We start from the raw sequence: 15,628 nt of genomic DNA, 5'->3' as shown, positions 1-15,628 counted from the left end.
GACTCGGATGCGCATTTTTGGGAGTACCTGGTGGGTTCGATTAGACATACACACATACATAGGATAGACTTGAGGATAGAACGGATCTGCTGGTTTAGCTACTAAACTAGGAACGAAGAAAAAAAGTCCTTTTGAATTGTCTTTTATATATCAGACAACTTACTACTTTCATACTCCATAGTACAATCATACGAGTAGTTCAACCCCTGTATATACACTGACTAACTTCCTACACGAGTAAATGAGTAAATGGCGTTAAAAAAATGGTGGCAACGCAGCACAGCGCAGCTGATCTCCCCAGAGAAACAAGGGAACCATGTTTTTAGATGGAAGTATGTATGTATGTACGTATATTGACAGAAGGAAGCCTTCCGGTGAGAGAAAAGAAGAGCAAGGCTGTTAGGGGGGGGGGGGGGGGGGATGCGGACAGGGATGATGAGCTTCCAATTCGCAATTCGCAATTCGCAAATGGCAATGAGTTCACATAGGAGGTGGCTGATGGGTGTGGCATGGAAGGTCGAGTGGTATACACGAATCGAATATAGGGTAGGTAAGGTTACTATCTAGGGCCGAGTTTGGCCAGGGCACGTGCTCCCTGCTCCTGCCACTCTTGCTTGGATACCCACATGTCCTCCTTGTCGGCGATCTGGGGGATGGGTTAGTGGGTGAATTGGATGGATGAGGGTGGTTTTAGGGAGGTAATAGAAAAAGGTTTAGGGGAAGGGGAAGAGGAAGGAGAAGCATACCAGGTTGGCGAGGACGGCACCTCCCAGGAAGACCATGTGTCTCCGTCGCGGCGGGTCTTCGATGCGCACCTTGAATTTCTGCGATGGGGTTAGCCAGCGGAATCAGTTATGTCGGTAGGGAGAAGAGAATTGCGTACGTTCAGTCTCTCCGGGTTTCCTTGCAGCACGCGGGTGAGCCACAGCTGCTTGAGCTCCTTCTCCAACCGCGAAGGCAGACCGGGGTACATGCTGCTTCCTCCACTGAGCACAATGGCCTTGTACAGACTAGAGCGGACGTCGACATCGGCACCCTGGATCGTGTTGAAGAGCAACTCAGCGATACCGGGCTGGTCGACGTCGACCAAGTGCGGCTGGAAGAGACACTCGGGGGCCTCGAAGCGCTCGCTTCCCACACGGATGACGCGACCGTCAGGGAGAGTGTAGGACTCGACCAGAACTGTGGTGTCCTCCGAGAGCTTCTTGTCCAGCTCGAGATCGTAGGACACGTAGCAGAGCTTCTCCTTAATCTGGCGCACGGTCTCGAAATCGGCGGTACGGTTCAAGGCATAACCGCGACGGAGCAGGAGAGCGATGAGGTTCCGAGTGACATCGCGACCGGCGACATCGAGTCGGCGGATGTGGTGGTTGAGGACTGTGGATTCGTAGACGGGGATGACGTGGGTGACACCGTCACCGGAGTCAACGACCACACCACTGCTGAGACCTGGGGGTTTGGAACAAGGCGGCGATTAGCGCTGTGGTTCCGGATAAGTGGTAGGGAACCTCCGACTTACCCTGGGCGTATAGTGCAAGCACAGCTTGAATAGCGACGTATACACCACCAAAGTTGTAGCCTTCCAGCATCACTTCGGCCATCTGCTCCCGGTTCTTCAGGGGGTTCATGGGGGGTTCGGTCAGGAGGATCTTGCGGCCGGTCGGATCGATCTTCATCTTCTCGTAAAAAGTGTAGTTCCATAGGTGTTGCATGTCGTCCCATCTCTTGACTATACCGTTCTCCATCTATAGCCACGGGGCCCAACAATTAACACGGGCGCCTGCCGGACATCGGGGGCGGGGAGAGGGGAAGGAAGGACCGGAAGAACAGAGGCACGAGAGAGACATACGGGGTAGGTGATCTGAAGCATGGATCTGGCGGCAGCAGCTTCATCTCCGCACATGATATCCTTGACGACAATGTCGCCAGCCTGCTCCTCCGTTCGCAATATGGGCCGCCCCACTATCGAGGGGAACTGGTGCTCGGGGAAGTTCTGTATCGAGGAGAAGGCACATTAGCAAGTGGTTCGATTTAATTGGGATAAAGTGAGCGACAGACCTGCGCAGCATATCCGACCTTGAGGAAACCGGTTCCTCCGTCGAGCACTATGGGGGGTTGTTGGTTAGCTGGGGCGAGGTACGGGAGGGAGGGAGGTACAGGCACCGACAGGGAGCGCTGGGTAGGAGGGGGATCGTGCATAAACATACCAATGGGCATGTCAGCCATGATGGCGAGAGTAGATCAAGAGGAGCCGAGTGATTAATCAATTCCAGAGTGACTAAAGCAAAGGAGCATGAAGATGACGTCCAGAAAGCGGAAGGCTGAACGGGGGGGGGGGAGGAATGGAGTGGAGGATAGCAGCAACAGGAGGAGTAGTCTGGCCGGAGCACCTCCTCCACCCACGCTACCGCCGCCAGTGACGAGTGTCCCGGCCTGAGGCGGTGTGGTTGGTGCCTGGCGCGTCAACGCCTTGACGCCTTAGAGCCTTGACACCTGGACACCTTTATGCCTTGACACCCTAGTGCCTTGTAGCCTGGGAGCCTCGTAGCCTTGAAGCCTTGACACCTGATGGCCATGTTGGATTGGAAAAGTAGCCAATACCATCACTACACTTTGCATCTTACTTCCAGACACGAGAGAGCCGTGTCCCTGCACAGAAACTGCATTGACTTAACTGGTGAATAGAATAGCCTACAGTACCCAGGGCAACATTATCAACCCTGGTCAATCGTAGCCACGGGGTTTTCCAAGAAGAACGAGTCAGGCATGGAGGAGATCATTCATCGCATCTCCCCGGGACCCCGACATCGGGCCCGCCCGGTAGATGCGGTACTATCGTCATTTATCTATCAACATCACCCACCAAACTACTACAACCTCAAGCTATTCTTCTGATCCCTACAGCTGATACATAATCCCTCAACTAAACCCTCCTCCCTTCCAACCCCAATCAATTAAACAGATCGACAGACAGCCAGCCAGAAAACCAGACACAATGCCTCGAATCGGCTGGGTGCGTACCTTGATCCCTTAACCCAACCCAAGCATCAAGACACCGAAAGAAGCAATAACTAATCCCACCCAAAAAATCACAGTACGGCCTCGGCTCCATGGGCCTAGCCATGGCCAGCAATCTGCAAAAGCAGCTCGTCCGCAAAGCAACCCAATCACTCATCTACAACAACCGAACCATGGCGCGCGGAGACGCCCTTAAGGCCCTGGGCGGGACGCCCGAATCGAGCTTCCCTAATGTCGTCGCGCAGTGCGGGATTATCTTTACCATGGTATGTGTAGTATTGTATCCAGCTCTCCAGTTCTCTAGCCCTCCGTCCTCATCCCGTCTACTTCCCCCCTAGCAGCAGTATGCCTAGATCGCTAACCCAAAATCAGGTCTCCAACGACGCCGTTCTCCAGCAACTAATCTCTTCAGCACTCAGCTCAGGTCACTCTCTCCAGAATAAGATCTTCGTCGACTGTTCGACCGTGCACCCGGAAACGGTACGGACGACGGCCGCGAAGCTACAGGAGCAAGAAGCCGATTTCCTGGCTGCTCCGGTGTTCGGCGGGAACCCGATTGCCGTGGATGGGAAGCTGGTGTTTGCGATTGGGGGGCCGGGGAGGGCGAGGGAGGTGGTGAAGCCCTTGATTCAGGACGTCATGGGGCGCAAGGTGATTGATTGTGGGGAGGATGCGACCCGGGCGTCGCTTTTGAAGATTGCGGGGTGAGTCTGACTTTGATTTATATATTTCTCTATCTTCCTGGCTCGGGGTTGGGGCTAATCTGGCTGTCAGGAATATCGTCACGGTCAACATGATGGAAGCGGTGGGTGAAGCGCAGGTGTTTGCGGAGAGGACAGGGCTAGGGACGGGTCCGATGGAGGAGCTCATCGGGGAAGCCTTCGGGCCTGTGGCAGGGGGATATTCGAAAAGGTGGGTATTCCATGCTATAGAGATTTCGAGTCCGAGACTGACGCATACAGATTAACGACGGGCGCCTATGCGCCTCCATTGGACTCGCGTCCTGGGTTTGGGGTCTCCCTGGCTATTAAAGACGCAAAGCATGCATTCACAATGGCCCGCGACCACAAGGTCGAATTGCCCGGACTGAAGGTCTCCTTGGACAACATGGAGGCTGCGAGAGAGTACGCGGGCGAATGCCTGGATAGCAGTTCCATGTACGGGGTTCTCCGGCAAAAGGCTGGTCTGGAGTTCTGGAATGAGAGGAGTAGAAAGGGGAATGCTTAATTGATATTTTTGGGTGCATGTTTTGTTTGTAGTACTTTGTAGACAGAATAGGTGTCTATAGTCACACTTTTATGCCAAGATTTATGGGACATTGGTAAGGCCATGCACACAAACATCCCTCCTCGTAAAGAGAACGATCCGGTCCGTCACGGTACTACGTCCCTGCCAGAAGTCATCGTTATATATCTCCGATAGGGCCCCTTAGGAGACCACTGCCTTGTCCGCCATTCAAGTCGGACCTGACCGGAAGATGCCCGCCCTGGGGGGTGGTGCATCAATCAGCTGGCGGCTACTAGGAGCCGGCTAGAACCCGGCGAACACGCAGGGACTCAGTGCGATCATCGCCCGCATCTTAGATGGGAATTCTAAGTAGAACAAGTCTATCAACCCAGTGTACGGACGGATGACTAGAGAGACAGCCTTGTAAGTCGAATTGCAAGGAACCTCGCAAATAAGGTCCCCAGCAAGACCCAGGCCATCAGAATTTGAGTAATCAATCACTGCAGGCCTTGGTCGGCATCTATCCCGAATCTGGATATGTTATTTTGCTTCAGAAGATCCGCCAGAGTGGACGTGGACCTCTGGGAAATCGAGCATAGAAATAGGTGAATGGAAGATCAAAGAAGAAGATACAGCCGAGATTAGATTCATGATTTTTGTCAAACCATCAAAGTAGGTGAAATGTCCCACATAATCAACGTCATCTTTCTCCAGGAATTCGTTCCAGTTAGTGTCAGGGTTTGATCGTCGTGGTTTCCACCAGCGAAGGGTAAGCTTCTGCGAATGCAGGCCCCAACGACCAGTTACTGATGTTGCGGAAATGTCTCTCGAAGACAGGATTGATGATGAGCTCGTCGCCATCCCCGGTAGACAGCAGGCAGTCGGTCGCCTCATACGGCCAATTGACTGACACGGTTCGTGTGAACGGAATGAACCAATTTTCGAACGGGTATTCATGATATGACATTACCAGACGGTCCCGCATCCGCGGCCAAGGCAAGTAGTCGATCCAGACCGGATGGGGGGTAAGGAGCTGTGACGGGCGAGGTGTCAACCACTCCGGTAACCGGTCGTAGTTTTCAGACGTCGGGTATATCTGCCACCGCATGAGAAGGAACATGAGGAACAGAACAGCTATCTGTTCTGGTAGGGTTGAGATATCGGGAAACGTGCGTAGGATGTCCGTGAACACTTTCGAGAGAGGGTGTGAGTAGACGCTCTTCTCTGGGTTGAGCAAGGAAGAGACACTGGGATACGAGGGCCCAACCAACTTCTGCTTGGGCACTCCCTTTGCCGCGTCGCTCTGTCGGTGATGGAGGAAATCCAACAGAATGGCATCCAAAGTGCATGTCGGAGCAATATTGCGGATCGGAGTTAAGAAGGCCGGAAGTGATTGTTCCGTCGCGGCAGTATGAACCGGAGATGGATATGGCGGATTGCTCAAAGGCGGCCGAGGCGTCTCTGATGACCGCCGAAACCCTTCTACTTTGGGGACCTGCTGGGACGCATCGAGTAGAAAGTTGAAGCCCATTCGCTCATCCGTTCCACCAAAGTCTAAGCCGTGGGCGAGATTGTGTCGCTGGTAGTCAAATGCGATACGAAAAGAAGCGGGACCGGCCGTTGTAATTTCGGGTCGTGAAGCGCCGGACGTGAATGTCGATTGCGTGAAGGAAGGAGGCTCGACGCCCGTAGTCGATTCAAGGGGTGGGCGCTCGGCCGCGGCCGGTTTCTGAAAGTGGGCCGAGAAACGGTTGCTCTCCAAAACTGGCGACACTATCGATATGGGAGGGATCTGGGTACTTTTCGCGGAGGGTATGGGTGCGATGGGGTCTGGGCAATGAATGCCATTAACTCAACCATCTCTCGGACAACGTCTTCGTAGGGGGCTGATGGGACATACTCGGCTTGTCTTGCTTTCCAATAAGAGGCTGGATAATATCCATTACCGCCTTCAAGCCCTGTCGGATTTCCGTATTTTCCGCCCGAATAGCTTCATTCTGCTTCAAGGCTGCCTGTAGATCCAAGAATGGCTTCTGTGATGACAAGTCGCGGACTCGCTGTTCCAGCGAGTCGATATGAGCCTTGGTCCTCTCGCGGATGGCCCGTTGGGCCTGACGGTCGTTGGCTCGCTTCTTGGCCAGTTGATCGGGGGTCAAGTTGGCGACACCGCGTGCTGAGGTGCTGTTCAGTTTGCGCTTCCGACCCGCGGCAGTCACCGGTGCCCCATTGTTGTCAGGGACGGGGGTTTCTGCCTCCGCGGAGGTCAATGCGGAGGGTGTGGGGGAATCTTCCACTTTCATAGATTCCGGCCCAGCCGCCGCGGTTGTGGAGGCAATGCAAGGCCCATGGGTGAGTGAGAAGGCCGAGGAGGTCGAGGACGCCGATGACTCCGACTCGAGGGCGGCTGAAGGAGCCAGGTCGGTTCGAGGAAAGTGGGCGGCCATGGCCTAGGTGTTGCGGACTAAGGAGCCCGTGCCGTAGCGGCCATGCAAGTTCAACACGGCCGATAAGCGCAATCAATTCGGAGGGTTATTTCCCCAAGGGATGGATCAGACTGATGGCATCAGGAAGGGCAATCAAAGCAAGGACAAGGAGGTGACGGTAAGAAAAGCGGAGGAGACGAGAGACGGGGAAGTCATTTGAGGGGTGGAGAGGAGGAGGAGGCGGAGGAGGAGGCGGCAGGAGAGCGAAAATATAATACTGTAGATACCACTACAACTCCGTACTTACACTCCGTAATACGGGCAAATTGGTGACTGGTTGGCTGCGGTGGAGTTGCCCCAAAGTCAATAATCGGCAGCACGTTTTGCCCATTCCTGACGGAAGGAGCTGGCAGAACCACTCTGAACCAGACTATAGCCCTCGGGTCGATCTCCTTCTCCCCCTCATCCCACGCCTGACTGGACAAGTTCCTGCTAGTCGCAACTTCTATAGTGGCGCTGCTCAATGTTTGAGCGTGCGAAGGGAGCGAAAAGGCAAAAAGGCCCTCGCCAAGGTTCTGGATCCATAGCCACTTAGCCAGGGCCCCTCCCATCACTCCGTCCAATGTCCATCCTGCTGGAAGGATTCGATTGTCTCGGGATTCTGCACACTAGACGACGGCTCATGAATCGTCTCATTGGTCTATCTGTGGCGCAACTCGGATAATGAAGTTAACCTGCCCTTACACCGAATCCCTGCGACCCTTTTATTTTCCCACCCCATGGATGGATGCCCAACGACCAACCGGGCAATTGATGATGTACACGAGTCTCAATGCCTTTTCACTCCGGTTTCCAACCCCCCGAGAACACAAGTACAGGAAAGGGGGAAGGAGAAAAAAAAAAAGAAACCTCGCTATTCCATGAGCGGGAAGGTAGGATAGCGTCATGACGCGGCAGTGCTGTACATTACTAGGTACCCGGCCCCGGCGCGCGAGGCCATTCATACATAGTATACCGGGCAGATAAACGGCTATAATGACAAGTGCAAAAGAAATCAAGTGTAACAGAAAAAGGGGGGAGGCGATCTAATTCACTCAATCATGTGTCCCATTTTGGCGATCTGATTCAAGTCCGGCAGTTAGCAACCATGTCCATGACAGAAGTACCAAAGGCAGCTAGCTGAAGAGAAACCAGCCGTAACTTGGTAAAAGAAAAAAAAAAAAGAAAAAAAACAACGCGGCCTGTCCAGGGGATGGGGGTAAGCAAGACTTACTTTTGTCCTCAGATAACCCTCAATTTCCGAACTGTTGATGCCCTTCTTTCCGCCCGACCTCCATGCTATTGGTATCATTGGCACTCGCTCTTTGACCACTACCTCCCGACCCGGTCCTTCAATGGCCCGAACCTTGTCTGGGTTGTTGGTGAGCAGTCTGATTCCATGGGGATTGGAGTCCTCGCCCAGGCCAAGATCGACCAACATCGCGGTAGCCAAACCGTAACTTCTAGCGTCGGCCGGGTGTCGCAGGAGCAAGTTGGCTTCCACGGTGTCTGACCCAAGATCTTGCAAGTTGTAAGCCTTTAGCTTTTCTCCCAGGCCAATCCCGCGACCTTCTTGGCGTAGGTAGACGATGACGCCACCCGATGCATTGGAGGGAACAGACACCGCCTGCTGGGATGCAATTTCCGCCAGGGTCTCCATGGGGAAAGACATCAGTCTCGCTGCCTCGTCGAGTTGTTCACCGCAATCGCAGCGCGCAGACCAGGCGGTCTCTCCAGTATAGCACTCGGAGTGTATCCTCACCAGTGGCGCTTGACTCGGCGAACTCCGCGTCAATGTCGACTGTTGCGATACGGGACCGTCGTCGGTAGTACCGCTGCTACTCTGCGCCCCGGTTGTTCCCTCAGCATTCGCGCTGTCGTACCAACTACTCACGCGACCGGGGTGCAGTGTGCCCACGTAAGCTCCACGAATCATCCGATCCATTTCCGTCTCCCCTGGGCGAACCTTGTCCAGACTGCGACTTCGGATCGTGTTCCCAAAAACAATAGCCAGGTGTTCTTTATTATCTAGGTCGTTGAGGTAGAGGTGGAGGAACATCTCGGCACCGTTGGTGGTGGGGATGCGGGCGCGGACGATGCATTCGACGTTCGGGAGACAGGCAAGGAGTTTGGGAGGCTTCGTATGTGTGGACTCTTGGGTTTGCTGGAGTAGATTTGCCGTGTTGAAGGTGCCTCCTGGGGTAGCTGGCGGGGTAAAGGATGGCGATAGCAACGACGCAGGTACGGCGGGGGTCACGTCGCCCCGGTCGCTATCTACACTGTCGGACTGGGTGGCGGCATCGCCACGAAGATCGTCCACCCGGGTGTTCAATGGCAGGGGCGCTGTTTGATCTGCCCCAAGGGAAATCTCATCCACAGGGTGGGAGGAGGAGGCCTGCGCGGTGAAGGAGGGGGAGGCGTGGGATGGTAGGTTCGACGACATGGCGGGAGATGGCGGGCGATGCACAGACGTTCAGGGAAAAGTCGAGAATTCAAGGACAAGGGAAAGTATTATGTATAGCGGGGTTTAGATACAAGTCGGGCGCATATCAGACGAGAAGCTCAGCAGGGAAGTCGCGACGAGAGGAGGAGCATGGCCACGGATGGATGCAACGGGGTCAAAGAAGACAGAATCACCATAGAGTAGGACGGAGCAGGAGGTTCGTAGTGGCCGGCCATGGCCCAGTCATCCGGCTGCTATCTCGGCGCTGCTGCATGTGGTTCGGACCCTCGGGAAGGCAAGGCGGCGGGTTCGGCGGCGGGGGGGGGTTGCTGACTCAGGCTGCTCGCCCGTTATGTAAGTCTTACGGAAAACGTTCCGGGCCAGGCCCTGTCTACCCTGCATCTAGCAGCTTCCATGACCATGGCGATGGATGCTAGCTATTGCACCATACGCTATCTAGATAAATGCTGTGGAAAAAAAAAATAAACCAGATCGGATCATGAGATCTCTACTGTCATCCTAGTCAATCCTCCACACGATAGCACAATAGTAGTACAAATCAGTAATATCCTAGAACACCCCACCAGCATCCCACTCGGCAATACAATATCCCTTGCAAATCAAAAACAACCTTGACTCCAGACTAAGCTCCCCCTCCCTGCTCTCCAGAATCGAAAAAAAAATCCAGTTCATATGGGTATCAATAGTAGGATGGATCGTGATGCGGACCTCGTGACTAGGCAATTTTCTACCTTTCGCCTTTCTTTCCTGGCCAGCTCTCCTGTCGTAGTCGTCTCTTTGGGTGATCTCTTATGGTGGTGTAGTCTCCACGTTCCCAGGCCTGCATCACTTGCCGGGTATGTCAAGGACGAAGCGCCGATCAACTTCCATCTCCTTGTCGTCCTCTTCGCCCTCGAATTTGAGGCGGTAGGCATCCTTCTTGGACCCCATCACTTCCGCGCGGTAGAAGGTGGTTGTATCCGGATACCTCGCCAAGACCTGTTTCCCCAGGGAAAACGAGGGCAGCGTGGTCCCAATTCGTGGAATCGGGATCAACGACGCTGCCGTGGTTTTGTAGACAGCTCCCTGTTCACCATTTTCGTTTGGCTCCGGGTCCTGAACATCATACCTTGAAAGGTACGTCGGTCAATGATTCTGCGGGAAGATGCTGGGGCGGCATGCCTACCGTTTCTTGAGTCCGTCCCCGGTGATGCCCTTGATAATACACTGGATGCCCTCGCCTTCGACCCCTTGCTTATTCTTGTTATGCTTGAAGACGACTTCGGCCCCCATCACCAGATGTCCGCTGCGCTCGGCGATTGTCCCCTTGGTGCTTTCGGACCCTTCTTCGATTTTGACATAGACACCACTATCGCGGATGTCACGTCCATCACGAAACTGCGTGCTAGAAACGCTTGTACTGCGCTGAGCACTGCCTTTGATGCGGCCGACCTTATCCGATAGAGCGCTGCCGGACGGCCCCGGGGAGTCCGTGGCTGACCCGTCTAGGTCGTTTCGCTTCTTCCGCGACTTGGAGAGTGCAGCGGCACGATCAGCAGCGCGATTCGGCGGCGCCTCGGCTTCTGAAGCCTGCCGGAGTGCGGTCAATAGACCCAGATTTTTGATCACATCGCTGGGCTCATCTTGAAGGATGGCTCTCTCGTCCTCACAGAGCTTCAGCATCTGTCGATAAAGACTATCCAGCTGATTATGCTCGCTGAGGGATGGCTCTGTTTCGTTGGTCAATATTGGACTTTTGACACATTGATGACGCATAAAACACCAAGATCAAAGCGTGGGGGTTTAAGCGCGTTTTGCAAAACGTATTTCAGAACATTATCTTGACGTCCAACTGATTCCATGACCGTAGACGCGTAGAAATAGCGGAATGGTTTATAAGGCAAATAAAAAAGTACCGGGACACAGAATGACAGATTGGGGGGAGACAAGACACGTAAACGTCCACCTGGCAGAGGGCTATACTCCCCTCCCGCCTCACGTATGCGCCATTCGAAGGAGCTTAACTGATAAAAAAAAAAGGTATGACTTACTTCCACCGTCTCGCCCAATCTTCTCGTTCAGAGCGGATATTTGCTCGGCCAGGGCCTTTTGCTTGTCATTCTTCTCCTTTGCCTTGCGAAGGTCTTGGAGGATCTTGTTCCACATGTCAGTCTCCTCATTGGCGGCCAGACCGTTGTCCCTTGGGACTGGAGGGCCCCTGGGCCGGTTGCGGGACATCTTGTCGGATGAGGATGAGGGACTTTGATCCGAGGTAGCAGTTGCAGTGGAAGGGGTGCTCTCTTTCTCTTTCCGGCTTTGGCTGGATTCGGGCGGGGATTCAGCGGTGCTGGTCTTGAACTTCTCGATGTCCAGGGCCTCCCAGGCAAAAGCGGAGACGAATTCCTTCTGGGCGGAGCTTCGCGTACCACGGGCAGCGCCTTGCCTGAGGGTATGGGGACGGAGTCCAGGGGCAGGAGTAGTAGCTCGAGAAGAAGGGGTAGAGAGCGGACGGTCTGGAGTTGAAGGTGGAGGAGCTCCAGGCACGCCGGGGCCGAGGCCGTCATTGTTCTGCTGCGTCGGCGTCGGGAGGCGGCTGGCTTTCCCTTCGCGGCTAGTCGGGACGCGCTTTGCGCTCCAGGAGACTCCCTGATTGGCGGACTCCATCGCGGTCACGTAACGGATGCGGAATACCCAATCGGGAATGGAGAAATCCAGGGCAGTTGGCGGATGGAGGGGCTCACAAATATTATGGAGAGAGAGACAGAGAGACAGAGAAGGAGAACTGAGCATCGTGTTTCTTTTTCCCGCATCTTTGCATCTTTTGGTTTCGTTGGAAAAGCAGTCACGGCTTTCGAGTGAATAGGCCCAGCAAACCCCACTGAGAAGAGGAGCACTTGCCCTGACCTGACAGACAGACCCGACCGGCTCTCTGCTGCCAATTCGCTACGCTACTTCCCCAGAACCCCTCCCTCCTCCATTCACCACAGCTTCTTTCGAACCCTCGACCTCGCTCCCTCCACCCTCCACCCCCCATAATGCAGGTCCCATTACTTCGGCTTCAGTGTGGTAAGTATCCTCTCTGTTTACCCATCCCAACGACTGTATCGTGTCTAATGGTTGGCTTTCGCATTGTTTAGGTGTCAACAGCTATGACTGGGGTAGGCGTTCCCCGCATCCTGAATAACTAGACCCACGGACGGCCGATGCTGAAAGCTGCTCTAGGCAAGGTTGGCCAGGACTCGGCTGCTGCAAAGTATGCCGCCACCACGGCGGCCTCCGACTTCTCGATAGAGGCAGAGAAACCCTACGCCGAGGTTGGTTGCCCAAGTTCCAGTGTTTACACGGTCGCCGTGGGCTAACCCGATGACGTATAGTTGTGGATGGGCACGCATCCCTCCCTTCCCTCCAAAGATGTCGAGACCCAGCGAACCCTACTTGATCTCGTCCAAGATAACCAGGCTTTGATGTCTACGGAAGTCAGTGAGCGATATGGCGGGAAACTTCCTTTTCTCTTCAAGGTCCTGTCGATTCAGAAGGCCCTCAGTATCCAAGCCCACCCGAACAAGAAGCTTGCCGAGAAGCTCCATGCCAGGGACTCTCGAAACTACCCTGGTAAGAGAACGCCCTCATCCGATGAGCTTGCTACAGTGAACGAATTGATCTGACTGTCTCCATGCAGATGACAACCACAAACCCGAGATGGCTATCGCGATCACCCCGTTCGAAGGACTGTGTGGCTTCCGGCCGTTGGGTGAAATCGTCCACTTTCTCAACGCAGTCACACCTCTCCGTGAGCTAGTGGGCAACGAAACTGCTACTGAGTTTGAGAACACTGTCAAGGGCTCTGAAAGCTCCGAAGATCCCACTGTGACCGCAAAGAACAAGGATGCTTTGCGCACCCTATTTACAACATTGATGAAGTCGTCTCCAGAGAGCATTGAGGCCGCCGCCCAGCAGCTTATTGCGGCCGCTCAGGATTCTCCTGACACCTTTGCAACGTCTGCCAGCACCCCCGAGACGAACCCGAGCAACCCTGGCGAACTGGCCGCCCTGACGATCCGTCTGAACGGACAGTTTCCCAACGACATCGGTCTATTTGTATTCTTCCTCCTCAACTTTGTCAAACTTGCCCCCGGGGAAGCCATGTTCTTGAAGGCCGACGATATCCATGCGTACATCTCGGGCGATATCATCGAGTGCATGGCCTCGTCCGACAATGTTGTGCGGGCGGGATTCACCCCGAAGTTCAAGGATGTGGATACGTTGGCCGAAATGCTGACGTATTCCTACGCCCCGATCGAGGAACAGAAGCTGGAGCCGACCGACTATCCATACGTTGTGCTCAATGCGTCCGCCTATTCGAGTGCCTCATCCAGCTTGCTCTACGACCCCCCAATCGAAGAATTCAGCGTGGTAAAGACGGATCTGTGGAGGACCGGCGCCAAGGCGACATTCGACGGCCTAGTCGGTCCCAGCATCCTGATTTGTACCGGAGGCACGGGGAAGATTTCGATCGGCCACAAGACGGAGGAGGTAAAGGAGGGGTATGTGTTCTTTGTGGGCGCCAATGCCGAGTGTATCATCGAGAGTACGGGCACGGGGGAGGAGGCATTCACAACATACAAGGCATTCTGCGACCTGACAGGGAAGGAAGATATGGTGAACGGAAACTAGGCTGTATATCAAAGTGATAGCCATCAGTAATGGATAGGGGCCCCACATATTCTTTTCCATCGAGTGACAGGGGTACACGTACAGGGCTTGAACCTCGGTATGTTCTCCGCGGCGGGGAAGCAGCGCGAGCCGTGGTCGGATGGCCGCCCGGAGCGCGCGATCATCATTGCATCTCGATTCGGGCCGATCCTCGCTGACCGCTGGCGATGCACCCTGGAACAATGGTTTGGATCGGTGTGCTAGATTCATGCAGGGAGAGCGGCGGTGCCAGCCTGCTTTTGTCGGGCCCCTAGAGCACATCCCAAGCCTCTCGCTCCCATTCTCGATCCCCCCTCTCTTCTGCCTTCTGCTTCCTCTCTCGCAATCCCTCCCTCTTGTAGTCCGTCTGGTACTGGTAGAGGCTCTCTTTCGCACAATGTCGTCCTGGGACCAGCCTCTCTCCCTCTGGGAGAAGATGCGGGAGGCTCTGAATCGCCTCGCAGTTCTCGCGACAGTATTGAGGACCGCCGTCACAGGCATCTTCCGGGGCCAGAGTGGTGCCAAACAGTACTCAGTCCATGTGGCCTGCGCGGCGGTGCGAAGGACGTGTGTCACGTATACCCCAAGGCAGTTGCAGTACGTCCCTTCAACCGTGATGGGGTGACAGTGTAACGCAGCAACCCAGACTGACCACGATCCCAGGACCAAGGACCTCCCCACCGACGAAGCATACCGGCAGTTCATGGCCGCACAGGGTCTCCCACCGGACACCGTCCCCCTCAAGCACGGTGCCCAAGGCCACTGGATAGGCGACAAGAACGCCAAAACCGTCGTCGTCTACTACCATGGTGAGTCGCACATCCCTCATCTCCTCTCCACGAGCATCCGATTCCCCATTAACCATCCCCACCCACCCACCCAGGCGGCGGCTTCTTCCTAAACGCCTACCCCGAGCACTTCCGCTTCGTCAGACATGTCGTCAAACGCCTAGACAACAACATCGCCTTCTTCTTTCTCAGCTACACGCTCACCCCCCACGCCGCTTACCCCGTCCAGCTCCGGCAATCCGTCGAAGCCCTCCGCTATATCCTCACCGAGACGGACCGCTCCCCCGCCAACGTCGTCCTAGGCGGCGACTCCGCAGGCGCAAATCTCGCCCTTGCGGTCCTCCTCCATCTCTCCCATCCCCATCCCGACATCGAGCCTCTGCAGCTCTCCCAGCCCCTAGCCGGGGTATTCGGCCATGCGCCCTGGCTGAGTTACAGGACGGACGGCCCTTCCATGCACGAAAACACATATAAGGACATGATCTGCGTCGAGGCTCTGGATAAATGGTCCACATATTATCTTGGGAACAAGGGCGGGGATGCCTGGAGTGAACCGGCGACAGCTCCCGCGGAGTGGTGGGGGGATGCCAAGACAGAGCAGGTTCTCATTGTTGCTGGGGGGAATGAGGTCTTGCTGTCGACAATTGGGGAGTTTGTGGAGAAGAACAAGGTATGCCGCCCCCTCCCTGTTTTGTGTTGCTGTGTTGTTGTTGTTATTGTTCTTGTTCTTGCTGTGCCTTTCACCGGCATGGTGTGACTAACATGATATGCCGCTTTGGCACTATAGAACGTCCTCCCTAATCTGGTGTACGTCGTGGGAGCGGGCGAGACGCATGCGTCGGCGATCTACGCGGCAGATCTGGTGGGCCATGACACTCAGCAGGGTGAGGCGATTGTCAATTGGTTGGGTGCGAAACTGTGATTCAAGTACAGAGTACTGGGAAGGAATGATATGGCTTATTTGAAGGGATGGGTGGCGGCACTTGGGTGGGTGGGAG

General features: G+C 54.9%; 7 protein-coding genes across 7 annotated transcripts; 3 read left to right on the top strand and 4 right to left on the bottom strand.

Annotated features, from left to right (window-relative positions):
- Positions 1 to 413: 413 nt before the first annotated feature.
- On the bottom strand, positions 414 to 2,333 carry BO70DRAFT_363466 (actin-related protein 2). The gene is made up of 7 exons (XM_025543572.1): positions 2,208 to 2,333; positions 2,059 to 2,105; positions 1,850 to 1,993; positions 1,520 to 1,745; positions 884 to 1,449; positions 747 to 824; positions 414 to 646 (listed from the first exon to the last, which is right to left on the bottom strand). The coding sequence occupies exons 1-7, from the start codon at positions 2,224 to 2,226 to the stop codon at positions 560 to 562; spliced, it is 1,167 nt and encodes a 388-aa protein (XP_025398095.1). The 5' UTR covers positions 2,227 to 2,333; the 3' UTR covers positions 414 to 559.
- A 329-nt stretch (positions 2,334 to 2,662) lies between these two features.
- BO70DRAFT_363465 (NAD(P)-dependent oxidoreductase) lies at positions 2,663 to 4,326 on the top strand. The gene is made up of 5 exons (XM_025543571.1): positions 2,663 to 3,013; positions 3,096 to 3,284; positions 3,391 to 3,722; positions 3,793 to 3,930; positions 3,981 to 4,326. The coding sequence occupies exons 1-5, from the start codon at positions 2,996 to 2,998 to the stop codon at positions 4,243 to 4,245; spliced, it is 942 nt and encodes a 313-aa protein (XP_025398094.1). The 5' UTR covers positions 2,663 to 2,995; the 3' UTR covers positions 4,246 to 4,326.
- A 320-nt stretch (positions 4,327 to 4,646) lies between these two features.
- BO70DRAFT_363463 (bZIP transcription factor) lies at positions 4,647 to 6,883 on the bottom strand. Its single transcript, XM_025543570.1, has 2 exons — positions 6,146 to 6,883; positions 4,647 to 6,075 (listed from the first exon to the last, which is right to left on the bottom strand). Exons 1-2 carry the CDS (start codon positions 6,687 to 6,689, stop codon positions 4,979 to 4,981), a joined length of 1,641 nt encoding a protein of 546 aa, XP_025398093.1. The 5' UTR covers positions 6,690 to 6,883; the 3' UTR covers positions 4,647 to 4,978.
- Positions 6,884 to 7,340: 457 nt separating this feature from the next.
- On the bottom strand, positions 7,341 to 9,430 carry BO70DRAFT_363462 (GTP cyclohydrolase II). Its single transcript, XM_025543569.1, has 2 exons — positions 7,942 to 9,430; positions 7,341 to 7,788 (listed from the first exon to the last, which is right to left on the bottom strand). Exons 1-2 carry the CDS (start codon positions 9,148 to 9,150, stop codon positions 7,759 to 7,761), a joined length of 1,239 nt encoding a protein of 412 aa, XP_025398092.1. The 5' UTR covers positions 9,151 to 9,430; the 3' UTR covers positions 7,341 to 7,758.
- Positions 9,431 to 9,651: 221 nt separating this feature from the next.
- BO70DRAFT_339380 (SAGA-associated factor 29 family protein) lies at positions 9,652 to 11,814 on the bottom strand (the record flags this gene model as incomplete). The annotated part of the gene is made up of 3 exons (XM_025541246.1): positions 9,652 to 10,279; positions 10,337 to 10,880; positions 11,202 to 11,814. The coding sequence occupies 3 exons, from the start codon at positions 11,812 to 11,814 to the stop codon at positions 9,997 to 9,999; spliced, it is 1,440 nt and encodes a 479-aa protein (XP_025398091.1). The 3' UTR covers positions 9,652 to 9,996.
- A 160-nt stretch (positions 11,815 to 11,974) lies between these two features.
- pmi1 (mannose-6-phosphate isomerase pmi1) lies at positions 11,975 to 14,196 on the top strand. Its single transcript, XM_025543568.1, has 5 exons — positions 11,975 to 12,216; positions 12,288 to 12,308; positions 12,373 to 12,464; positions 12,525 to 12,762; positions 12,830 to 14,196. The coding sequence occupies exons 1-5, from the start codon at positions 12,186 to 12,188 to the stop codon at positions 13,822 to 13,824; spliced, it is 1,377 nt and encodes a 458-aa protein (XP_025398090.1). The 5' UTR covers positions 11,975 to 12,185; the 3' UTR covers positions 13,825 to 14,196.
- Positions 14,197 to 14,239: 43 nt separating this feature from the next.
- On the top strand, positions 14,240 to 15,603 carry BO70DRAFT_317683 (putative 6-hexanolactone hydrolase; the record flags this gene model as incomplete). Its single annotated transcript, XM_025540391.1, has 4 exons — positions 14,240 to 14,439; positions 14,506 to 14,651; positions 14,726 to 15,300; positions 15,418 to 15,603. The coding sequence occupies 4 exons, from the start codon at positions 14,240 to 14,242 to the stop codon at positions 15,550 to 15,552; spliced, it is 1,056 nt and encodes a 351-aa protein (XP_025398089.1). The 3' UTR covers positions 15,553 to 15,603.
- Between the last annotated feature and the right edge of the window lie 25 nt (positions 15,604 to 15,628).

The sequence above is a fragment of the Aspergillus heteromorphus genome (genome assembly GCF_003184545.1).
Source record: "Aspergillus heteromorphus CBS 117.55 chromosome Unknown BO70scaffold_18, whole genome shotgun sequence".
NCBI classification, from domain to species: domain Eukaryota; kingdom Fungi; phylum Ascomycota; class Eurotiomycetes; order Eurotiales; family Aspergillaceae; genus Aspergillus; species Aspergillus heteromorphus.
This window is presented reverse-complemented; position numbering and strand designations above follow the sequence as displayed.